At 39.0% G+C, this 25,781-nt stretch overlaps 2 protein-coding genes across 3 annotated transcripts; both read right to left on the minus strand.

The window, feature by feature from the left end:
* Positions 1-19: 19 nt before the first annotated feature.
* On the minus strand, positions 20-16,173 carry rab40c (RAB40c, member RAS oncogene family). The gene is made up of 6 exons (XM_079456303.1): positions 14,611-16,173; positions 7,187-7,247; positions 5,774-5,834; positions 5,165-5,242; positions 4,465-4,687; positions 20-2,404 (listed from the first exon to the last, which is right to left on the minus strand). The coding sequence occupies exons 1-6, from the start codon at positions 14,750-14,752 to the stop codon at positions 2,130-2,132; spliced, it is 840 nt and encodes a 279-aa protein (XP_079312429.1). The 5' UTR covers positions 14,753-16,173; the 3' UTR covers positions 20-2,129.
* Positions 16,174-18,599: 2,426 nt separating this feature from the next.
* On the minus strand, positions 18,600-24,028 carry pigq (phosphatidylinositol glycan anchor biosynthesis, class Q). Of its 2 annotated transcripts, XM_079457411.1 has the most exons (12): positions 23,751-24,028; positions 23,517-23,663; positions 22,699-23,432; positions 22,489-22,620; positions 22,236-22,356; positions 21,084-21,210; positions 20,715-20,868; positions 20,311-20,422; positions 20,145-20,225; positions 19,759-19,873; positions 19,551-19,612; positions 18,600-19,367 (listed from the first exon to the last, which is right to left on the minus strand). In XM_079457411.1, exons 3-12 carry the CDS (start codon positions 23,388-23,390, stop codon positions 19,212-19,214), a joined length of 1,752 nt encoding a protein of 583 aa, XP_079313537.1. In that variant the 5' UTR covers positions 23,391-23,432; positions 23,517-23,663; positions 23,751-24,028; the 3' UTR covers positions 18,600-19,211. The 2 variants fall into 2 exon arrangements, with proteins under 2 accessions (XP_079313537.1, XP_079313538.1); XM_079457412.1 differs by lacking the exon at positions 23,517-23,663 and having other exon boundaries at positions 23,924-24,028.
* Between the last annotated feature and the right edge of the window lie 1,753 nt (positions 24,029-25,781).

The following is a 25,781-nucleotide window of genomic DNA, read 5'->3' on the forward strand; positions in this document are numbered from 1 at the left end:
ATAACTGCAAAGCATTTTTACAATCATAACAATTTTATTGTGAAAAAGTCGTTGCATTTCATACACTAAGAACTGTACAATCAATAATTTAAAAAACTGTTGTTTGTTGTTGCAAGAATGTCTGATAATTTCTTACGCAAGTTATTCAGCAGCTTTTAGCTTCAACCAAAGGAAAATAGTGTTTACATTTGTGTCCTACTACTTCAGCAATCACACTTCCCTTTATTCTGCTCACACACACACACATACAAGTTTCCTGCTAAACATTACACATATAATTAGCACATTCTTTAAAATATCAATAACAAAGACTTTAGATAAGAGGAAAAAACATTGTACAATACAAAAAGTTGAAATGGAACTTTCTAGCTAGGTCACGTAATTTCCTTGCACTGTATGATGTGCATTACAGGGAACAACCCTCGCTCTCAGGTGAAAAGCTCAAACTAATACCTACACATTCTGAAGATGCCCGAAAAGATATAAAACAAAACTTCTGATGTCACAGCTTTTTGAGAATCAGAGAAGGAGTGTCGCTGGGAGACGAATGGCACGGTCAGTGTACCCTTTAATTTTGCGTACACAACAGATGGACGCTCTTACATGGAACTATAAAAGCTACAGTGACAGCAGGCTTGTTGTAGAAAGCTTAATGGAGAATTTTGTATGCCCCCTGCTGACAGTCTGTCACTCAGCCTGGTTCATGCAGGCGTCATTGGGCAGGTCTGCAGCTGGAGGCCAGGGCTCGTCCCTGAGATAAGGGGGTGCAGGAGACAGATGGGGAAAGAGCTGCTCTCTGCTGGAAGGAACAAAGATGAGGGGAAAACTCTGGGGATTTGTGAGAAGAGCATCGATTAATTTACAACGAAAAGGCAACTCTCCCTGTGTCAGGATTTCGTACCACATAAACCAAAGTGCTGCAGATTATAGACAAGGTGATGTTCTGCAAACACCAAATTCTGCTTAGTGATGTTTCTTTATTTTGGAGCCTGGAATGTTTATATCCTTCATTCTGAAGCGGTTTGGTGCACTTTGCACTCTGTACAGTTCAAATGAACTCATGCTACAACACTGATAATTGTGGACTTTGAAATTATGGTGTGTTTAGAAGGGAAGTGAAATACTTGCAATTGCACACAAGGTCTAATGCAGAATTACTAAATAGTGCAGAAATTTGTCTTAGATAGGCAGAGGGTAAGCTGTGGTACGGCGCCTTTTGACATTAGCCCTGGCGTAATTACGAACAGTATAGGGTTAAAATATTGCAAATGTGAAGACCTTTCCATACGACATGTAGGGAAAAAACGAAAATAACTCTTTGCCAACACTGTCCCCTGAGGAGTTTTCTGCAACCGATGTTAAACAAAAGGGAGTTTTAAACATTTCATAATTTTCGAGATCTTCCAGAAGCTTCGGGCGAGGACATCAGGTGTTGCTTGTGCTGTTGGGTAAACTAACACCCAGCGGTCCCATTTTCACAGTCCACATTCAACAACATAGTCGCTCTTAACAAGTTACCGTGTGTGCAAAGACCAGCTGCAGCATTGACCAACTTAAGACCACCAATTTGCAGTGCAAATCAAGTTTTAATACATCAGTTCACGCTTAAGCACTACAAGTCATTTGGCATCAGCCCTCGAAAAACTCTGTCATGTGTTTTAAATATGCAAGACCATGTGACCATCTTATGTTCTTCAGCATTTGGATGGAGAACATAACCCTTAACAAAACACACCGGCAGGGTGCAGCATTCACTTAGAACAGAAAGAGAGAAGCCAAACAACAAAATGTTTGAGTTCTCCAACAGAGGGCGCTAGTGCGCTATAAAACATGCTTTCAGTGGCCAAATCAATGTTTAAGTTTTGGTGTGAGAGAAATCAAACGTGAATGTGCTGTTTAAATGTACTGCAGCAAGGTGAGGAGGGTGGTGCAGCAAGGTGAGGAGGGTGGTGCAACAGGAAGTGTAGCAGCAGGAGTCTCCGTCACATCCTGCTCCCCCGGCACAGAAAGGTGCCACACCTCTGCTCCGCCATCGACCCAGCCCCGTGTCCCTGCGTGTATGTCCGTGTGCACCTGAGCGTTATATAAACGGAAGAGAGGGGAGGATGGCCCCGCCCCATGTCAACAGGCTAGGAGATCTTACAGTTGTTCCTGGTGCAGTTCTGTGGCGGACTCTGAGGCGGCCGAATGGATTTGGAGCGTTTGAGACTGTTCCCTTTGCTGCCTCCAGCAGCATTGGCCAGCGAGTAGGACCGGCCGTGCATCATGACTGCGTTCATGCCGTTGGCCATGGAGAAGGACTTAAGGTGGCTCTTAATGGCCACAGGAAGTGGCAGCTTATCGATGAGGTGCACCGGAGTGCAGGAAACGATTGCACGGCAACATAAGTCCTGCAGACTGAATACTGCAAAAACACAAAAATACACATAAATGACTGCAATCAGAACAACTTCAAGGTGGATGAGTTGTGATCCTACCACAAATAAAAATCATGAGCTCTGTGGATTGGGCGGTAGCTGCCTTGATGCATCTACATGCAGAGATCATATTTTATTCTCTTTATACAAGAAACGAGAATGTGTTCAATTATTCAACATTCCCTTGGCAGATGTTAACACGCTCCCTGAATTTCTCTCTGATGGAAACAAACGGGAAAGACACTCACTGTGCGCCGGATGTAAACGTATGAAGAAGAACCACCAGGAATTTAACACTTCCATTCATGCAAAATATGTTCCCAAGATACGTTTTATTAGTATGCGTTTTGAGTGAAAGCATTCCTGTAGCTCAGCTGGTAAAGTTACAAATCCAGCAAGAGTAAGAGAGTGCGCGAGGGAGAGAGGGAGTGTAAATTGCTGCCATTTTGTATGGTTACATCCGCAGCCATTCCCGCTCTCAGAACTGCAGGATGTTGCTTATGCTAAAGAGCTCATCTGGGGTACTGCAAGGTCTCATGGGAAATTCCAACATAACGGTGAAAACAGACAGAGAAAGAAGTGCTTAACTGAAACGCTTCTGCCTCCAATTACGCAGCTCTGGATATGGACCCACAGTGTGGTTTTCGTGCACTAATGGAAAGCTATGCAGATCATGGCAGTCTTCCTGCATATGCAAGAAGCAGCAAAGCTGTGGTTAAAACCAAAGCTTTCCACTGAATGCGAGTCTGTCATCTAAAAGGAAGTTTTCATGCCATTTTAAATCTTTATATTGATTTTAAAGCAGATGATTTGAAATATGTCCGAATTAAATGTGTATGCGTGATTGACGAATCCCTATATCAGGGCTCTAGACTGTGACGTATGGTTGCATTTTGCCAGAGCGAAACGTTTTTCTTAATGGTCGCATCGATGTGTGTACAGTTCATCTTTCCATTAAGATCATTTATTAATTTGTATGTAATGTTTACTGTATACTACTTACATTTGTTAATTTAGTGAAATAAACTCTGCCGACTCGCAGCGAGTTGTGGCTAATATTAGCTGTTTGAGTGTGCATCGTTCTGCTTTTCAAATGTCTACCTGTTAGTAGTAGACCATCCAGGAATCTTTGGAATACTCTTTTCAACATACTACGATTTGGGACATATATACATTATATACATAATTCTACTTTTGAATACTATTTAGGAAGGATAGTATGCGGATTGGGACGCAAAGGTAGTCCGTTTCGTGAACATACACGTTGGGAAACAAAACCCATGTGTGTTGCAGTATAGTGCGCTGGCACTTAAAGAGGCAGCAGCATAATAAAGATATCCGTTTATAATGTTCATCAAACAACAAAGGACTGGCCCATAAACACGGTGTTCTCTTATACAAGTTGTTCACAACCAATAAAGGAAGAAAGTAGCTTTAAGAAGCTTTATGTGCTTTGAATATGGTAAAGTGTTGAAAGAGAGTTTACATATACAATCAAAATAATCAAACCATAAAAAAAAATTATTAACTTCTTATTGATTTATTATTATATTAAAAACATTTGAATGACGTTTTAGTGATTCTTTTCTTACCTCACCCCATGACTCTGGTGCTACCAAATTAAGGGCTGGTGCCACCAACAGAATAACGTGGCAGCACCAGTGCCACCTCTCTTAAATGATAGTCTAGAGCCCTGCTATAATGATATCTAAAGAACATGGCTGATTTAGATATATGGCTGAAGACACTTTTTCTATCCCAATTTATTTCTCAAGCCAGAAGCAATTGAAACCAAGTCAACAGAGCGCCTCAAGTCTAATTTACCACATTTAGTCAAAAGAAGTATTTTTCATGTCAATTGTAATAAAACTACATTCCCAAATACATACAACTATTTAATAAAAGCACAATTTGCATAATTATCTATGATAAGTAACTATTAAAAGAAGAAAAAGACAGTTGGTGAATTTGGGAACTGGCAAAAACGGAACTAGCATGTTTATCCCTTTAGCAATCCAATAAGCACACCGATGATCGAGAAACTTGCCTCTGTTTGGTCTCCAGAACTTCTCCATGCCGTGTCTCATCAGCACGATGCGCGAGAGTTCTGTAAACGACTCAATGACGTTGAAGTTGCACAGCGGACTCACTTCGAAAAACGTCATGCCATTCTTTTCTGCATATGCCCGTGCCTGTTCCGTGGGCACCTGCCGCTTGAACGCCAGGTGCAGTCGGTTACCTACAAGAATACGGGGCACACCGGGTGCGTGCTGAGGAGAAACAGACAGAAGCAAAAGAGGTTTGTGAAAAGATAGGGAGCAGGAGATCAAAATTTTACATTGACATTGTTCTATTCTATTTTCACCTACTTAAAAATACCACACAATATACTATACACAGCACTACACAAACAAACCAATATTCTATACAAACCAAGAGGAAAGGAAGGAACAGTTATATAGAATATGAGAAGGCTGAGGACATCCTCTCTTAAGATCAAGCACAGCTAGTGACAGAAGAGGAAGAAGGGAAGGATGCGAGGAGTCACTGTGTTGTGGTGGAAGTCTGTACTCATAGGCATATCTGTTGATCTACTGTAGATGTCTGATGGTGTTTCTATAGATCCATTGCATGTACTAACTCTAAGGGTTCTTCGGTGAACGAATCGATCAGTCTCAACATCTCACCCCACAGGATTGTGGGTACACTTGTGATGTCACTTCGGGGTACCAGAACAAAAGGCTTACCTCGTCAATCTCCCTGATCCAGCGGTCTATCCCGTCGAACGACCAGCGGTTGGTGATATCATACACCAACAGGATCCCCTGCAGAGAAAAAGCAAACAAGTATTGTTACCCAGTATCCTGCTCAAGCAGTGAAGAGGAAGGTTAAAGCAAGCAAAAGGCCAATTATTTTAACACTCTAAAATAACAAAAAATAAACTAAACAACACTTAGGCCGTGTTCACAGTTGACTTCTTTATTTGAAGCTGCTAGCGTCAGTTTTTCATTATAATCCTATGGAGTAAACAGTGTTTTCCCAAAAAGACCGGAAAGGCCAGATGGAGCACAGTTTAGTACAAATGAAAGTTTCATTTGGCTGCTTTTTGTATTGCGCAACAAGCTTTTTTTAAATAAAAAAGCACCCATGTCAACTTACCAAAAAAGACACAAAATGTGAACCTAGTCTATTTAAACATTTGTTAAAAATGCTGTTTATTTCACGGAGAATGTTTATCTTTGCAAACTGTTTAAGCTTCGTGTTTTTGTAAATTAATATTCAAATTTCGGCCTAGAGCACTTCCTCTCTGTGAACGAGAACAAACAGTGACATTTAACATGCTGAAGCCACTTTACCTGTGCCCCCCTGGAGTATGATCTGAAAATGGTGCAGAACCTGCCTTGTCCTGATGTGTCCCTAAAAGCAAACAAAGACAAGTCAGGACAATATCACAAAGCATGCAATCTGTCAACACAGCTCTGTTCCAAAACACATCTGTCATTTATGACGTTTCATCTACGTTGTCTACACACGCAATTGACAACACAACGTTTTGAAATAGAGCCGAGCATTTAAAATCTATGTTTTGGTCACTACACCAAGTGTTGAGTTGAAAAACAAGATGAGTCAGGCACTGTGCTGACGTCACAGCCTAGAAAAACGAGTTTCCACTGTGGCACGTCCGCACCCAAATAACCTTTCCGGCTGCCTACTCTAGTTTCTCACGCAGTTAAACTGGCTCTTACGGGCCTGAAAGTGTCAAAAATATCTGCATAAGAGATTGACTGTGCCAGTTGCCTTTTTAAAGTGGTGGAATTGAACCCACTCTCAAAATCAGGAGAGATTAACCACATCTATGCCTTGTGCTGCTCTACTTCCACAGTCACATCAGAGACTTCATCAGATATACCTTGGGCAGATACCTGGGACATATGTGAGACAAGCTTAAAGCCCTGAGGACAGACTGCATTTCACTGCAGCATAAGAAGGAATATGCTGTATGTAGCACATTACCATAAAGCTTCCCGCTATATGGCCAGAACATTACTGCAGTCCATGAGAATTTCCTCAAGGGTTTTAAGAAGTGCTCCTTAGGCACTTACCACACTCTGTGTTAACAGTAATAAGCTTGTTGTTTGTCTTCTTAATGTGCAATTCTGCTGGCGTACAAAACAGCAGTACCATCCTGATTAAGAAACTTTTCTTTCTCTCTGGGAAAGCAGATAAATGCTTTTATGGATGTTTAACAGGTTTTTCTGTAAACGATGGCCTTGAGATTTTGCCATAATTTCAGTAATTGGTCTTCTGGTTATGTATGACTTCTAGATATTATGTCTTTTCTATATATAAAGCTTCTAGTTCTGTTCCTGCTTTCTCCTTTTTATTGCACCCTAGATTTCCCTATCTCATCTATTCGGCTGACAGGAAAATAGTCCAACACTCATATCCTCACGGCTGATGAACATGGGCACAGATTTATTGCTTTGCAAATCAGGTCCCGTCTGCCTCTGTTTTTTTCATTTTCATTGCAATAGGAAGGAGAGGCTGTTGTCTGAGGAATATAGGTCTACTTTAAGGCACTGACTCATCACACTGAACTCCAGAGACTTTGACATACAGTTGCTCTAAGCGAGTGATGTATCATGCCATCTCAAAGACTAAAACGAGTCATGTCACAGCCTTATGAGCTCTTACACAGATAATGCTCTCACCCTGTGCTCTTCTGCATTAACAGAGGACCATAAAAACATGTATGTGCTTCCTCTTACCAAAGCTCCAGTTTCACTCTCCGCCCATCCAACAGGATTGTGGTGGTCTTGTAGTCGATTCCTGCAAATGGAAAGACAGAGAACATTTAGATTATATACAGACGTGCTCAAATTTGTTGGTACCCTTACAGCTCATTGATATACTGATGAATGCCTCCTGAAGAGTGATGAAATTAAATGCTACTGTATCATGTATACTTGAATGCCTTTGGTATATCATAGAATAAAGCAACGAAGCTGTGGAAAGAGATGAATTATTGCTTATTCTAAAAAGATATTCTAAAATGGCCTGGACACATTGGTTGGTTCCCCTTAGAAAAGATAATACATCATTGGATAACAGTGGCAATATTTCACAGACTATTTCAAACTAGTTAGTTTCTTTAACAGTATAAGATGTATCCAATCTTGTAATCAGTCATTCAGCATATTTAAACGGAGAAAAGTAGTCAATGTGCTGTTTGGTATCATTGTGTGCTCCACAACCTTACAGCCTTATTCCAAAATAAAGAATTTATCATCCATAAATGGAAGTTTGGAACCATTAGGACTCTTCCTAGTGCTGGCCGTCTGGCCAAACTGAGCGATCGGGGGAGAATGGTCACTCTGACAGAGCTCCAGCATGTATCTGTGGAGAGAGGAGAACCTTCCAGAAGAACAACCATCTCTGCTGCACTCCACCAATCAGGCCTGTATGGCAAAGTGGCCAGACAGAAGGCACTCCTCAGTAAAAGGCACATGACAGCCCACCTGAAAGACTCTAAGATCATGAGAAACAAAATCTCTGGTTTGATGAAACAAAGATTGAACTCTTTGGCCTGAATGGAAAGCGTCATGTCTGGAGGTAACCAGGCACCGTTCATCACCTGGCCAATACCATCCCTACAGAGAAGTATGGTGGCAGCATCATGCTGTAGGGATGTTTTTCAGCGGCAGGAACTGGGAGACTAGTCAGGATCGAGGGAAAGATGAATGCAGCAATGTACAGAGACATCCATTTGCAAAGATTTCAAACAAACTTCTTTCACATTGTCATTGTGGGGTATTGTTTGTAGAATTTTGAGGAAAATAATTAATTGAATCCATTTTGGAATAAGGCTGTAACATGACAAAAAAGTGCAGCGCTGTGAATACTTTCCAGATGCACTGTATATTATGTAAACAAATAACTTTAATTCGACAAACGATTAGTTGAGAGACTAATCGTTGCGCAGCCCTACGACTAATGATAACGTGCAGAGCACGTTAATGGACACACAACAGTTAACAAAATGCAGCGAATATTAAAGCATTATTATCCTTCAGTTTGTTTACTGTTTGCTATAGGTCTCCAACCTTTCAAGCGGATTTGTGACCTTTTATTAACGATTTTTATCTACGTTTAGCATTAGTTCGATACACATTTAGCATTTCATGAAAATGAAAAGGTGACAATGGCATGGAAAGGATAATTTAGTTATTAACTCTGTTTTCTGTTTATGATTTTAATTGTTACATTTCATTTGCTGTTTGTGTGCTGTCAGTAGTTTTGTTTTTACAAATATTAATTATCAGACTTCTAATAGGAGGGCATTCCCCTATACAATAGGCTACATATATCAAAATATAAAATCATTATTTTATACAGTATATCCAACTGGGCTAAATTGATTAAATATTTATTTATTTAATTTCCAAAAACATATTGTCCGGACCTCCGATTGGAAGAAAATATAAAGACTGGACCTCTTGGAACTTTTATTCAATACTCGTGGCCTAAAGAGTGTATTAATACATTTGTTAAAGCTACTGTTTTTTTACAGATATTACAGTTTTATTTAAAATTATAAGATAAGCATACATTTAACCCTTATAAAACTTAAGCATCTTATTGAGCCTTTGGACCTGGAAAGAGTATATGACCTTCCATGTATGGTGGTGCATGAGACTAAACAATCGAATAATAAATTCATTAAGCACAGTATTTATTTGAAAAGTAAATAACCCTTTAGGTAACCCACCCTCACAGCCTCTAGGCACCTTCGCAATAGCTAAAAACGTAGCCATCCCAGCGTGCCTATTTAATGCACCGTTTTGAGTTATCAAATTTAATTCAAGGCCAGTTCTTTTTTTCATTAGAAGCCAATAAAGTCGAGATGACCATCTCGATTGTGAATGCGCACATTCAGTTGAGAGCCTGACAGCTATAGGCACTCTGCCATTACTTAATATACTATCACAAGTACAACCAGGACGCTTCCCGTAAAGCATTTATCTTTACAGCTTATCTGTGTTTTTCTCTCCTAAAATGAAGAAATTACTGCTGATCTAAAAAGTCATTTAAAATTCATGGTTACAGGATGCATGGGTTTAAAATGAATTTTTCCTCCCACAAGCTTGTTGAGAGTAAGGGCATCATAAAATGAATGTATGCCAAAACACATACATTTTTGTTACTTCACAACTGATCAGCATTTAAACTTGATTTGCAATTTAATAGACAGCTCAGTCTGTAACAAAAGATCACTGTGTCTCTTTTCATATAGGCTGTGTCTGTAATATTTCCATGCCAAGAGCGCTTGTCACACAGGATCATCTCTGCGCACACTTGAATAATCAGATTATCTGTTATGCGGACATATGAACTCGTCTCCTGCCTGGAGCAGCCAGAGGCAGTTTCTCATAGAGCACTTTTGACCAACCTTAGATGCAATACATCAATACTGCAAAGGAAATACACAAAGTGCTGATTAGAGACCAAAACAAAGTCACACACAACCATATGTCTGTTTACATCCATATTCCAAAAACAGAAAAGGATTGAAAATGAAAAGCGGAAAATTTCGTTGAATCGCTTGCATTACAGACGTTTGTTTCGAATTGACGTTGGTTTAACTTCAACCACCGCAAGCGTTAAAACTGTCTTTCACTATGATGAATCCACGTGTCATGTGCGCTGTGATCCGTTTGGCGCGCTGTTTGTGCGGATCACAGATCATTCGCGATCAGTTTAACCACTGTGTAAGATCTGTTGGATTTGTATTATCTGAGAGTTCTGACTTTCGTTCACGTGAATGAGGACAAATGTCTCAATCGACAGCTCAGTCGGCATTTAAGTGGCACAGAAAAGAGGCACTGAAAACTCATCCTCAATTATTAAACATCTACAGGAGAATTTAACAACAGGGAAATGGTTTGCACTTAAAAGGAACTACTGGGGCTGATTTCCTCCCCTGCACATCCTGCAAAAGCTTTGCTTAGAATCAGGACAACATAACATCGGGCCAACAACGGATCTCACTTCCTTCCTCTGGAAAGCCTCCTTCTCACTTTTTGGATAATTGTATGGGCAGATGCGACGTTGCCTGACAAGGGCAGTATATTGTGATTATCATCTCAAGTTCCAGCTCTGGGCCTGCTGAACGAAAACAGCCCGAAGCAGCTAGTTTTGAGAAAGAGCTTGGATGTCACAGATACAGCAGGACTAAGGACACCTGAGACGGGTTCATGTGGACAGCGACATGTGCGGGCATGTCTAATTCAAGTTAAATGGCTTGCTATCAACACAGGGCAGAATCAAAGATGATTACAACTGCAGAATGCAGCCTGGCTGGATTTTTGCAAAGTAGGAGGCTTTCAACGTAACATATTTCCTCTGTCAAACATACAAAGGCTGCATCTCACTGTTGTGCTTGATAACTCAAGGCTCTCAATTGCATGAACATAGTTATGCTTAAGAGCGGGCGAGGGTGGGTCTAATAGTGTGTTCGCACCAAACGCGAATGAAGCGTTAAGTGCAAGTGATTTACATGTTAAGTCAATGCAAAGACGCGATGACCTACTTGCGGTGCAATTCGCACGAACAAGGCTGAAAAATCTGAACTTTGGCGAAAATCTACACCGCGTTAACCAATCAGGAGCTTGCTCTAGTGAGCGAGCGGCAGAAGCCTCTCCCATGACGTGAATTTGCGTCTGTAATGAAGCGAATTTCACGCGCGAATGATGTGAGTAAACTCAAAATGTTCAAGCGTCCAACTACACGAGAATAGCGTGATTTACCGTGAACACACTATGAGACTGCCATTAAAAATGTTTGAGCTCATGAAAGTATTGAAACATCCATGCCTGAAGCTTTGAAAGGTAGGAGAGCTGTTTAATCCAAGATCTAACATTCTTTGTGTGTTACACGACTTCTGATTGCTAACCAGACATAGATAGTCTCTTTCCACTAAAATTAAATAGCAGTGCTATTTGCTCTATAAAAATACATTGGGGTTCAGCAAAAAACATGGTTTTAGACCTGACTTTGATCTGAGAGGTAACGGGCAATTCCAGCATTGACATTTTTAGACGAAAACATAAATTCTCAGATAACGTATTATATTGAACTGTTTATAGTCAACTAAACCCCTGATGACAGAGTCCAGACATCAGTTATTGCACCAGTTTTCTATTTTTTTAAATCATGTGACAAAAAGGATACATGTTTTTGAGAGACAACATTTTTGTAGGATTTCTGCTAATTAAAATGTACAAACTAGAAGCAATAATACCAAACAAATGAAGGCGGCTCTTCATAGAACATGAAATACAATTTATTTTAAACTTTCTGAGGAATATGGATCGCTATGGATGTGACTATTCTGTTATCAATCAGGGTCTTTCCTCCAACAAATTCCGTGCCGCCTCAGGCCTAGTCCACACATTCACAGGAAGTTTATTAAACGTAGAAAGGCCATAGAGTTTAAATTTTATATTTTAAAATACCTGCATCCACACAAAACACGCTATAAAGCTGCATCAAAAGCATGCCAAACCAGCAGGTGGCGATATAACCATGAAGTTTTCAAAAAAGTTTGATTTCAGTTTGAGAACTGCGTTTGCGTGTAGACGAAAACTGTTTGAAACTACCTGTGTTCGTGTGGAATGGGCCGCAGGATGTGAATGAGCTTTGCTCATTTAGTAAGACTGACTGGTTAATTTAGTTGGCTATTGGCGCTAAAAATTTAGTTGAAAAGCATAAAAATCTTTATTTGATTATAAAAACAGTTCTGTTTGGTTGAATAATTACGTCCACTAAGCAAGAGAAGAATACTGTACTGGTAATGAGAGAAAACACCAAAAAACCTTTTTTATAGGCTCAAGACTGATAGAATCGAAATTACTTCGGTTTACATGCACTATAATACTCTTGCACTCACATCACTAATATGTGATTTAAGCAATGTTTATCCAAAGCAAACTACCGTTCAGGGACAGTCCCCTTGGTGCAACCTGAGGTTAAGCGCCTTGCCCAAGAGCAATATCATGCTGATACTTCATGGATTGCCCATCATGGGGATTAAACCAATGACCTTTTGGTTACCAGCACAAAGCATCAACCACAAGGTTATGAGATTAAATGTAAACTGTAAAAGTAGCGTTCGTACCTTACGATCTCACTTTTCAAAAACCCAGGACTACCCTGATAAGATTTATGCATAATTCATTACAAAATCTTTCCTATAACCATACCATCTGAGCACATCACGATGGACCGCTCCTCAGGGATACAGACAACTGCAGCTCAAATCACCATAAATCTGATTAGGGCTGAATCTATGGATGGTTGATGCAGCCATCTGTGTTGATTTTTAGTGATTGCGCTCTTTTGAAGCCAGACCAGCAAGCGCCCCCAGGAGAGCTCAGACCAGAGACATCACTGTGAAATCTCTCACACACATTAAATACACACTGTTGCCCAATACAGTCAACCAACAAAATAAACAACCGCCCATATGTATAAAAGGGTTGGAGCAAGAGACACTCAGGTCCTATTTTCCTGCTAATTTGGGTATGAAAGGCATGACTAGTGGGTGTCTATTCAGCCTAATGAGTGAGCATGGATTATCTCATGAAAGAGAAGGCTGAGAAATAATTAAATCAAAACAGCTATGCTTAAACTTGCTTTAACCGTCTGCTATAGAGATTTGACGGTTACATGTTATTTTCTTAAAGTAAAAGATGTGTTTGATATCTTTTAGGGCAGGGGTTCCTAAAGTTTGAGTTGGGGGGGGGGGTCGCCACGCCATGAGGATAGGGTCGCAAGATGATTTCCAGAAATATATTTTTATAATCAATAAGTGTAACAAAAAATTTAAATATTAGTCAAGTTAGAAAAAACCCTTGCAATTAAAAAGCCATCAGCCTTTGGAATTTGCCCACCCTCTATCGTGACCCCTGCGGTGATTACGTCACATTAGCAACCTCATTAGGTGAGGTGCAGCAAGTCCATTTACAGCATCATGTTAAACATTACCATATGTGCACGCAGGTTATTTTTCAAGCTTTAAGTTTAGTTATCTGTCGAAATGAAACGTAGGTTAATATCGACCAAAGAAATGCAGGGAGGCCAGCAGAGGAGGGAGGAGAAGCGCCGCAGACAGAAAGGCAATCATCCTCAGGTACGAAAAGAGGCCGTTTGAATAAAGAGGACATCCATTAGCACTCGAATCAGTTTGATGAAATTTGACCATCTGTAGTAATAGTTCATGGTTTTGGTATAACAACAAGTGAAATAATGACTAAATAACTATAGTGCTATTATGTTAGACTGTGTTCTTTTGTGTTGTGTTTGGATAGACCTACGCGCAAATTTTTTATACTATAGCCACCTCGAGTTCCTGGCACTGTTATTTTGGGGGTCGCGGGCTGAAAAGTTTGGGAACCCCTGCTGTAGGGTCACCTCCGTGTTATAATAATACACACCTCTCTGCGTGTTACAATTTTTTTATATTTTATACACGTATATAAATATGTATGCTTTATAAACATTTAAAAAATATATTAGGAATGAATATAAAATAAGGTAATATAAAAAACACCATGTTTGTAGTGTATATCATCCTGTTTAGGTAGCTGTCATCTGAAATGACTCACTGTAACAGGGTGTCTACAGATATAAGAAAGTTGATTTTACGATGTTTTAAGCCCATTTTAATGTCGCTTTATATGAAATTTAAGATCAAACCTGCGATGGACATACACATTCCAATACATACATTTCATATACACAGCCTCTGAATTGTAGAGACAACTCAAATTACTTTCAGTTTTTCCGCATAATGTTTTTTTTCTGTGAACTACTGACAGAATTTCAACCAAATTCAAAATAAAAAATATTGTTTTAAATTAGGTCTGTTCAATGATTTTAAACAGTCATTTGGTCCGTCAGACTGAAATAATTTTTACGGAAATGTGACCCAAATATTTAAGACCCGTAGAAACAAAAATATTTTTAAAGGCATTATATTAGGAAACCTTTATTAAAGACCTTTTAAGGACCCACGGCCACCCTGTGTCAGTAATGGCCTTGGATGTGTAATGTGTATTTAATAATTCTGGCATAAGGATCTGTTAATCCAGTACTCGATGTGAATGTGTCTGGGAAGGGTTAGCAAACTCACCGCTGCTGTAAGCATATGGAGACTCAGCAGATCCATCTTGAAGGCTGTCCAGAATCTCTCCTTTCCCCACATCACTGTCTCCCACTAGGAGGAACTTGAGCAGATAGTCATAGCTCTTCACAGGGCTGCCCTGGGTGCCCATGACTGCTCACGTGAGAGCCAGGGTGACAGTACAGGATATGGGACAACTGTCTAATGCCAAAAATGGACCCGGTTTCCTCCAGAGCTCTGGGGGTCTATAAGTCTCGTGCCAGCTCTATCTTTGAATGGGGTTAAGCCAAATCAGCAGACAAAACCATTCATATGATTTCCCACTCCAGGAACAACAGTTTATAAAAACAACCTTGCGTGGTTGAAAGGTCTTGAAGTCTTTAAAATGTCACCCTTAGCCGTATACTGTAAAAGCTATAAACATAAACACTTCAATGGTGTTACATGGTAAACAGCTCGGATGTTTACATTTTTTCCACAAACGCTCAAATCATAGTCACGAACGTCATAAAAAGAAGAATTTAAAACAACAAATAACATTTACCAGAAAATGTCCCGAAATATGTATCTATGTGATTGGGAAATGATATATACGATGCTATAAGGCTAGCTAATGCATTGTTAGCATGCTTCTGCCAAATTGTCAACGCAAAGAAAAAAACTCACTTTTTTCCACGAACTTACGTTACCTGCACTATGAAACTAATAATTACACAAAGAAGGTTTATTTGTTATCTTACAGCTCATGACAATATGTTTGAGACAAGCCTTCTGGTGCAGTACCAGCAGCGGCTAATGCTAGCTGCGATTTAAGCGAGTCAACCACAAACGCGCAACGCGGATTTCCCTTCACGCGGTAACTTCAGCGCGTTAGGGTGGTCAAAACACAACTCATCCCTTCCGAAAATGATTTTAAAAAATGATGAAAACAACAATTTGACGAGAGAGAAAATCCCCAAGTTAGCTTGAGCGGCTGACGCTAGCGTGTCTGGCAGAAATCATGGCTCCTTTACTCTGTTTCCCTCTGTCTGAATAACAAAGATTCCCCTCAGTCAGTTCGCGCTGCTTGTCGGTGGGTCTCAGGCGGTTCTGGAAATATCACAGGAAGGATTACACGATAATCCGATGCGCCCGATATTATTACTCGTGCTGTAAATTCGCTTGAATGTCCATATACGTCCCATGTTCACTCATACAGGAGAGATCACGCACATACTGTCACGCTGAGCTTTCACATCTGCGTACTGCTGCTGCGTCCTACTGTACCTCCCCCTACACACGATGGCTGTGTATCAAACTCAGTAATCTGACTACGTAGACAGCACGTTTGCGCATTATAGACCCGTATTGGGTAAACGGTATGTGGAAAAGCAAATCAGTTGTATTTGCTAAACGTTTGGTTTGCACGTTGTATTGTTCAAGCGATCCGTTGAGGCGACAAAGTGCTGTCTAGGCAGGCAGCGTTTGAGATTTCGAGACACATCCATGCAAACAGTACACATAACACACCCCGCCTGCCTGCCGATGGCTCTTCTAATTCATTTGTTCGCAGTGTTTACAAAGACAGGTGATGTTCCACAACCTTTCTTTCCTATTTATGTAATTGCTTAGGGGGAGAGACAGTTGTTACTAATCCTTTGTCTATTTGACCGTCTTTTGTTATCAAGATTATGAGGAAATTTGATAGGGGAAACATATTCGGTTCTTCTTTCATCTACTTTTTGAAAAATGTAAATGGTTTTATTTGCCTTCTGTCTCATGTACTTGAATTACAGGTTGCTGCTCACGTGACACACAGAAGAGTTGGGCCAGTGAAACGTCAGAGATCTGTGCACGTTCATGGAATCATTGATTAAAATAAAATACTCCCCCCCCCCAACAGATTAAAATGCAAATAGCTGTGTGAAGTCTTTGTGTCTGCTCATAGAGATTATAGCAACACGAGGGTCTCATGGGAGCCAAGGTGACATCTGGACCCCGCATCAATTTCTGTGGCAGCCATTAAAAACATGAACGCCCATCCCCCAATAAACATAAAACGTGATCTAAAGAGCTTTTTAGAAATATAATGCATGCGTTTATTCTTCACATTTTTATGGAAAGTGTATACACAAAGGCTTTAACATTGTTACCATCTACAGGTCTCAAAATTAGAATATCATATCTTACAGAAATTGAAAGCCCAAAATTCAGAGTCTCAGAAAATTAGAATATTTAGAATAGATAGAAATTACATAAGATTAATGATTTTTTTTAACAGAAATGTAAAATTGAGTGCATTTCTATAAACTCAATATTTGGTTGGGCCTCCTTTTGCATGAAATACTTCATTAATGCGGCGTGGAGGCAATCAGCCTCTGGCACTGCTATGGTGTAATGGAAGCCCAGGTTGCTTTGATAGCGGCCAACATGTCATCTGCATTGTTGGGTCTGGTGTCTCATCTTCCTCTTGACAATACCCCATAGATTCTCTGTGGGGTTCAGGTCAGGTGGGTTTGCCGGCCAATCAAGCACAGTACCATCAAGGTCATTGAACCAGCTTTTGGTACCTTTGGCAGTGTGGGCAGGTGAAAAGTCCTGCTGGAAAATGAAATGGAGCATCTCCATAAAGCTTGTCAGCAGAAGGGAGCATGACGTGCTCTAAAATTTTCTGGTAGATGGCTGCGTTGACTGTGGACTACAGAAATCACAGGCACCCTTTGCCAGATGCAGCCATGAAGCCTCAAAACATGAAGGAGGCTCGGATATGATTCACTGTAGGTATCGTGTTCACTTCTTTGAAAGCCCGATTTTTTTCCATCTGTGAACATAGAGCTGATGTGACTTGCCAAAAAGCTCCAGTTTTGACTCATCTGTCCGTAGGACGTTAAACCAGAAGGATTGTGGCTTGTCGATTGTGGTAAACTAGTCTGGCTTTTTTATGTTTTTCTTTCAAAAGTGGCTCAAAAAGCACCGTATGGTGCGATCAGAAACGGACGTACCTTCACCTTGGAGTTCAGCTTGTATCTGTTTGGCAGTTACCTTGGTTCTTTTTCTAGCATTCGCACTATCCTTCGGTTTAATCTGGGGTCGATTTTCCTCTTGCGGCCACGCCCAGGGAGGTTGGCTATAATTCCATGGACCTTACACTTAATAATATTTGCAACGGTTGTCACGGGAACATCAAGCAGCTTGGAGCTGGTCTTTTAGCCTTTACCTTTACCATGGTTGTCTTTTATTTTCCAATCTGAGCTCCTCAGACTCCTCCCATGTTCAGTGTGGAGCACACAATGAGACCAATCAAGACGGTGACAACTTTTCTCAGTTTAAACAGACTGAATGACTGATAACAAGATTGGATACATGTGTGATACTAGTTAGTTTAAAATATCACCACAATCCAATGATGTATTATCCTGTCTAAGGGGTATAAACAAATGTGTCCAGGCCATTTTAGAATATCTTTCTAGAATAAGAAATAATTTATCTCTTTGCTTTATTCTATGACATACCAAAGGTATTAATGTATACATGATACAATAGCATTTAATTTCATCACTCTTCAGGAGGAATGAAGCATCATTTCAATGAGCTGTAAGGGTACCAACAAATTTGAGCAAGTCTGTAGGTTTTCAAATAGATATGACTAAATGACAAAGTAAACTAACATTGGCAGGTTGTGGTTTTATGTATGTAATATTATAAATAAATAGATGTTGACCTGAAGCTGAAATCAATACAGTGTAAACATTTTGAGTTTTAACTACTCATGTTTGTATTCTGACCTTTCAACCAACGTGAAGGTGAATCCCTGATCATATATATTTACATGTGTCATTCATAATCGGGTGCCACATCACAGATACATTCAGCACATTGTTTGCAGGCAGTACACTGCCAAACAAACAATCGAGATCTGTTCTACTTGCACTTTTTTATTTATAAACTTGAGATTTACACATTAATTTATAGTACAAACATAAGAAATATCTAAATTGCACATTGGACACAAAGGGATTTCATTTAATGTCATTTTATTGTGGTAAAATCATATACTTTTAAATTAACAGCAGACATTTACAAATTATTATGATCATTTGGAATTATATAAATCTTGCATCTAAATTACATTTCACTAATCATCCGAACTACAAAACAATAATTTGGCGACATTAATATAACAATTAATTTCACAGCAAGTACCAGTTTCACAGTTAAATTTATGACCCCATTTGACAAAGACCTGTCAAACCTATACCAGCTATTCTCTTTGCACTGGCTTAGGCAGTGAGCTGAAGTGAGACATTCATATCAAAGACTATCAATAATTTTGTTACAGTGATTGGTCCATTAATACGATTATTTAAAAAATGCCACATCTTTACATAGTAGAATATTATTAAAAATTACAAACAAAAATCAGAGGTAAATCAGAGTCAAATATTCTGATTAATGTTTAGAAACAAGAAGTAATTTATATAATTAATGTAAGCTTCCTTATTATTAAACACTATGTTGTAGACTATCTTCTAAAGTGAGTGCAGTCTTCTTTAAAATTAAGTTCTGGAACATGAAACTGCATGACATGAACTTTTTCACACAGCACCCTCTTTGATCAAGCATATGTCTGGTTAGTCCGTCTTGACATTCTTTTTCTGTTTCCAGGGGTAAACGAGTTCTCCAACAAAAAGTTTCTTGCACAGAAGTGCCCAGGAATCTTTAGGGTAACAGCTGTACGTAGGTGCCCTGTACAGCTGCAGCACAGAGCTAAACTTTATGGGGTTGATCTGAAAATACAGACATTTTTCATTTTATGTTTGCTTATTGAGCACACGATTCACTATCAAAGTTCAGTAGCGCTTTTCACAGTAACTCTCCTGATCATAAATGTTATACAATACACAGCACACAGAGGCCTGACCCACCAAACAAAATCACCAGGCCAAGATGTTTTACCAAACTTAACCTACCTCCATCATCAAGTGAAGAGGAGTTCCAGGGTCCTCACAAAGCACGCTGAATTTAACCCCCTCTGGAATACACAAACATTTCTAGAGATGTTATAAAATATAAACAAAATCAATTTAAATATCTTTAATAATAAATATAATGATTTTTTATGTTTACCAATTGACCAAAAATATTTTTTCCTAATTTCATCAATGTCACATAGCTCACCTGCCAATCTGTACGGTCTACAGATACGTAGGCCGATGGCAAACAAGGGGAAGGAGTTGATGAAGTCAACACTTAAATGAATCACACCCTGAAAAAGCACAACCACTAGCCGCAGCTGAAACACATTATAACATTAGACATTACCTTTATTGCCAGAGATGAATGACTTAACATTTAATATATACATTTTCATTTGTTCCAAAGAGTTTCACACACATTTTACACAGCCTACATTGCATAGGGCCATATAGTACAGGCATTATTTGTCAGTTTCAAATTTATAGTTGGAAAATATAAAAAAAAAACACAAAAAAGAAAAGCATTTTAAAACATTTAAACTGTAATATATTCAGGAACCGGGTCACGCAGCCCAATGAGTGACTCACCAGTGTAAAGACAAGGTAATACAGCGCAGTGGTGGGAAGCAGGAACAGCAGAATCGTAAAGAGCAAAGTGCCAATGAGCAACTGAAAATGCCACAAAGCAGCATCAATAAGACAGTTGCTGAATGAGGATTAGAAAAATGAGGGGTATGAATTATGAGAATACAACCTGGTCCAGGTCGTATGAGCATGAGTCAACACGCTGCCTGAGCACATTCCACTTTTTCCCCCTGAAGAGTCGCCACAGGGAGGAGAGGGCATAGATCTTTAGGCAGTAAAGTCTGAGAGGAGAGATATGAAAAATAATGTTTTCCACTCTGTACAACCATTTCCATGCACGAAAATATTCAAAACCACTAACTGCCCAGCCACATATGATGTTAAAGAGACCCAAAAAAATAAATATCTTTTTTGTGTTTTACAGAATAAAGTGTCATATAGGTTTTAAATGACATGAGGGTGAATAAATGATGACAGAATTTCAGTTTAAAGTTCCAAATATGAACATTGCCCTCTTGTGGTAAAACATTGAAAGTGTGTGAATGGGAAACTAGTAAACAAACTGAGTCTCACCTGGCCCCATACACATAAAAACAGTAGATATGGAAAGTCAGAAGGGCCACAATGTCGGACAGTATGGATAGGGCAAAGGTCAATCCCAAGCAGGCTGAGAGGCCAACATACCACAATATCCTCTCAATAAAAGGAGACATCAGGTGGATATAATCTAAGGACACAATCACACAACACAAATTTGCATTATTTAACAGAGCCCTTAATTCAACGTGACTTATAAATGGCTTCATTGTACTTCTCACTTTTATAAGTTCCAACCATTGTTCAGAAAAGTAAGAATGTACATGCCAGATGGGTGCATAACCTGTTTAGTCTATTTCTAGTCACACTTTCATACGACCAAATCATCATGGGAATGTTACTCACTTATCCACAGATGTATGTGGTAGAGAAAGAACCTCCCCAAGACCTGGTCAAGAGCTCTGTTCATCTTCAGTCCAGCTGGAGCTCCCATCAGCCATTCTAACAGCTCCTGCAGTTCCTTAGCAACATGCTGCCAGATAATGAAAGATATTCAGCAAGATATTCGGGAACAAGTCACACAAAAGTGAAAATTCTGTCATCGTTTACTCACCCTCAAGTTGTTCCAAATCTGTATAAATTACTTTGTTCTGATGAAAACAGAGAAATATATTTGGAAGAATGCTTGTAACCAAACAATTCTTGGCCGCCATTGATTAGCATAGTAGGTGAAATTGCTTTATAAATTGTTATGTTGAACACAAGAGATATTTTGAAGAACGTAGGAAAGCAAACAGTTCTGGGGCACTTTTGAATTTTCCTACAATGGTAGTCAATGATAACCAAGTACTGTTTGGCTACAAGCATTCTTCAAAATATCTTCTTTTGTGTTCAACAGAACAAATAACTTTTTACAGATTTGGAACAACTCGAGGGTGAGTAAATTAATTTGGGTGAACTGTCCCTTCAAAACTCTTTTATTTAATGCTATGACTTGGCCAGTTAACCAGTGAGTAGTGATTGGTCGAATACTGCAAGCATGTGACGGAAATGTGACGCCTCTGACCATTTTTGGAACATCAGGTTCCAAAGCAATTGTACTGACAGGCATGCCCACCTTACTTGCGTTTACATTTTGGAGGTCTTCGTCAAATCCTACCACGAACTGACGTAGATTTTTGCAATTTTACGTGTCTAATAGCTTATTGACAAGGTGTCATATGGTTCGATGCATCTAACAATAAGTGCAGTCGTTTTTAGACAGTCATAGAGGCATATTTACAAGTAGGGCTAGGTTTAAGCTAAGGAGAGATAAAAAAACGTAATAAAACGGGGGTTAGCTTCTGGAAAGTATTGGCTAATAATATGACTGTTTTTTCATAATTAAAGTATTTATGGGTTCAAAGTAAAAGGGTTTTGACCGCATGTGTAACTCCTTCTATAGATAATTAAGTGCACAGTAACTACATCTGGAAACTTGATGTCATAGTTATATGTTTAAGATCTGCAAAAGGAATAAAAAAAACTAGTAGAAGAAGTAAGAGTGTATTCACTTACATCAGCCATAGGTACTAGAGTATTGGCTAGTTTGCTGATCCGATTCTCCCTGTAAAGCCACGAGATAAGCAGCAAACCAAGGGCTATGTCCACGAGAAATGACACAAAAATGTTTGCTTTTCTGCAGTGAGAAAGCGGAAGTTTGTTTTGCTGAATATCACTTACAAAGTCATAAAATTTTATTGCACATTGTTTTACATCGCTTTGCACAATAGAAATCATTGTAGATATTCAGACCACAAGAGTACTATACCTCATGAAATCTGTGTGTGTTGCAGCTCTTTTCCTAGAGAAAGCGGTCTCAAAATTAAGTGCCCTGTGTCCTGACTGAACACACGTTGACAGCTTGCTTGAGATGAACAGCACTGGGCGTACATTAAAAATCCTGCAAAAGACCAAAAGGTTTGAATCTTATTTAGCTATATATTGGTACAATATAATTTCATCATATAGATTAACTTACCTAAAGCTACAGAAGTAGTGCCACAGTGAAAGTAGCCAGGTAAGAAAGACACAAACTGGTACCGATGCTTGTTTCAGAAGTTCTGCAATAATACTAGCCTCCCGGCCTTCAGACTGCCAGTGGGTGAGCTTGAGCGGCCCATCGTCATATTTATCTTGTGAAAACAGAAGCTGACTCTGTGCTACCGTCTGAAAGACCAGACGCAGCTCTGACGGTTCAGAATCAGACTTAACCTCCTTTACGGGGTGAATCTGGGACAACATAACCTTTCTCTGATCATAATGAATGAGGGTGATCTTATCTTTCTCACTGCTACCATCTTTAATCTCTGTCTCCGGGTCCTGTAAAAGTTTTCCATTGTTTTGGACCACATGACAAGTAAAGCCTCTTTTGCCAATCTCACGACTCAACTGCAGCCAGCACTTCTGGGGAAAGATTGTACTCAGGTCCTTTAGAAAGCTGTCCATTCCTTCTTGACCTTCTTTGGGCATACTCCAGGATCCCAGGACAATTAGTTCAACTTGCGTCTGGCTCTGTAACTCGTTTAAGTATTTCTTCACCTGATTCGGTATAAAGGGGTAGTGGATGACAGCCAGTACGACGGCTGAATTGTGACCTGGGATCCAGCGTCCAACCAGGAGGCCACTTTCAGCAGTATTGCAGCATTGCGGGAAGAAAATCTTCAGCACCATGATGGTGTGTTATGAAGTCCAGCAATGGTGAAATATACACTCCTGTATGGATTCAAAATGTAAAATTAAAACACAAATAGCATTAAGCAGCTCATAATATGTAGACCAGAATAAGTTTCAACGCACAACTCCGAAGTGTCAGATCCGAAATACAGATCCGTTTTTTATAGCGGCATCCACGGATGTAGTTCTTGCCCTTCAAAATCCAATGAACACTCGGGTCGTTTCTATGGAAACCAAACGCTCCGGGCAAAATGTATATCGATTCGCGAACTAGGCACGATCAAATTCAGAATCAAAGACAGGCCACTATATGCAACACCGTTTAGTAAAGTGTGTAGTCAACCAATACAAAAATACCTTATAGATTGTGAAGGGCGAGGTATTAAAAGTTACTGTTATCTGATGACCGCCAACGAGCAAGCTAACTTTACTTTGCGAATTAGCCAACGCTGGCATGCTCCCAGTTGAAGGATATGTGCAAAAATCGTGAATGAATAATGTTACTCATCAGTTCAAATTCTCAGTACAACCTTCCAGGGAAATGCGTTTTTATCGACCATCGATTTGACGCTCATTTTGTTGATAGTCCGTCTTTTAATGTCCGCCGGGTGTAGACAAATTTTAGTTCCGACCTCAGAGGCTCAAACATACCTTCGTTTTTTGTGCGCAAGAGAGATGGGTGTTTTGAATAAAACCTTTTAAATTTAAGTTAAATTGCTAGAAAGTACAAAATCGTCCCAAAACCACAGTTACCACATATTCACACGTGTCTCCCTGTAGCAAAGGTTTAAAACCGCGATATTTGAAGTAAAACTATACTTATAGGTACAAATGGTAATCAATCTATCAAAAGACACGGTTAGTACACTTTATGAGAGTAAAATCTTGGTTAATTTTCCTAATATTTAACCAGCGACAAAAAATCCAGATTTATATATTTTTAAGCCCAGAGTCTACTTACAGGAAGTGTCAATGGATGAATGTCCCTGAATGAAACTTTAGCGTTGACTTATCTTAATATTCTAAGACAAAAGGGCCGACTAAAGAAACAGCCTTTCTCTCCTGATAACAGCAACACAAAAAATGATAAGGCGTCAGTTTAAGGAGGGAACTAAAACACAAAAGAAAAACCCTGTAAAGTGTGAATGTAATGAGTATTTAAACAGCTCACATCTTTTTTAACCAATAAAGTAAAAGAGATTTCTTTTTAAATAATTCATAAATTCTACCCTGCAAGTCACCACCTCAATAAATTAAGAAAGGATATTTCCTCCAGTTGTTCTTTCTGTAGTTCATCTTTTTTGGTATTGTCCATTTACCAAAATGTTTTGGCAAGATGTTTTACGTTTTATTAGGTCTGAAATCTATAATGAATGTGTGTTGTATTGGAAGAATGTGGTCCTAGGCTTTGTAGATTATAATCAATCTAAAAAAGGAAGTTTTATGTAATTCATCTGATCTTGTTACTAGCAAAGTTTCATATTCATCAATCTAAATATTTAAACGTGAAACCCCTTTTTCTCACATTTTTGAAAGAACTTGAAAAATACCTCCTTTCAATTAAGTTGTCTGACAACAAAAAGGCCTCAAAAACATTATCTGTTTGTCATTCTTTTCCTTTTTTCAGTGTCATTTAATTCTCATAATTTATCAATATGTTTCAGTTTCATGATTCCCCTTTGTGTTTTTTTTGTTTATTTTCATCTGTTTTAGTTATGTTGCCTGTTATTATCTGTATATTATTTTAAGCAATAATAAAAATAAAATAAAAATAAAAAAACAGCTTTGTGTGAAAACGGGTTTTGTGGATTGTATTTATTAAGCATACATGGCATATGAGATTTGTGTTTTTTAAAGAAAACTATATTTTGTCAGACATAGCTTATCAAAAAACTTTACTTTAGTAATGGACATGTCAAGTTTTTTGCAAGTCTTAACATAGAAAATGGCAGTTAGTTGTGCGGTTCTGTACTGTTTTATTTGCCTTTTCTTATGAATAAAGCCTCAGTTTAAATGAACCATAGTAAGACTAATTTGTAGTTGTAATATATGTGTTTATTTGTTTATTTGTGTATTTAGCTAAATTGCTTTCCAAAACAAATAATTTGTTGTTCTGGATCAGTAGGTCATGTTGCAAGACAGAAACAGGCTCCATTAAAACACAATATTACTGGTGCTGTTTAAACACAATACACATTCACGACTAAAGACATTTTAATGACTCACTTTTCTATGTATAAAGTGACATGTTTGTCATGCAGCATTATAGACTAGCTCATGACGTCCAGGGGATGGCGCCAGAGTTGCGTTAAAATCTCTCGAAAATATAAAAACTTTTAAATACTCAACTGAAAGTTGATAATTTTGTTAATAATTGTATTATGCTAA

Source organism: Barbatula barbatula (assembly GCF_947034865.1).
Source record: "Barbatula barbatula genome assembly, chromosome: 5".
In the NCBI taxonomy this organism is placed as follows: Eukaryota; Metazoa; Chordata; class Actinopteri; order Cypriniformes; family Nemacheilidae; genus Barbatula; species Barbatula barbatula.

Bases quoted from the DNA above. Each gene is read 5' to 3' on its own strand.
- pigq (XM_079457412.1), bottom strand. From the start codon at position 23,390: ATGGTGCTGAAGATTTTCTTCCCGCAATGCTGCAATACTGCTGAAAGT. The intron at 21,211-22,235 runs GTAAGTGAATAC...ATTATCTGGCAG, and splicing joins CTCTAGTACCTATGGCTGAT to CATGTTGCTAAGGAACTGCA. The intron at 20,226-20,310 runs GTTGTATTCTCA...TGGCATTTTCAG, and splicing joins GCTCATACGACCTGGACCAG to TTGCTCATTGGCACTTTGCT.
- rab40c (XM_079456303.1), bottom strand. From the start codon at position 14,752: ATGGGCACCCAGGGCAGCCCTGTGAAGAGCTATGACTATCTGCTCAAG. The intron at 7,248-14,610 runs GTGAGTTTGCTA...TTCCATTTGCAG, and splicing joins TCCATATGCTTACAGCAGCG to GAATCGACTACAAGACCACC. The intron at 5,835-7,186 runs GTAAGAGGAAGC...GTTTGCTTTTAG, and splicing joins AGAGTGAAACTGGAGCTTTG to GGACACATCAGGACAAGGCA.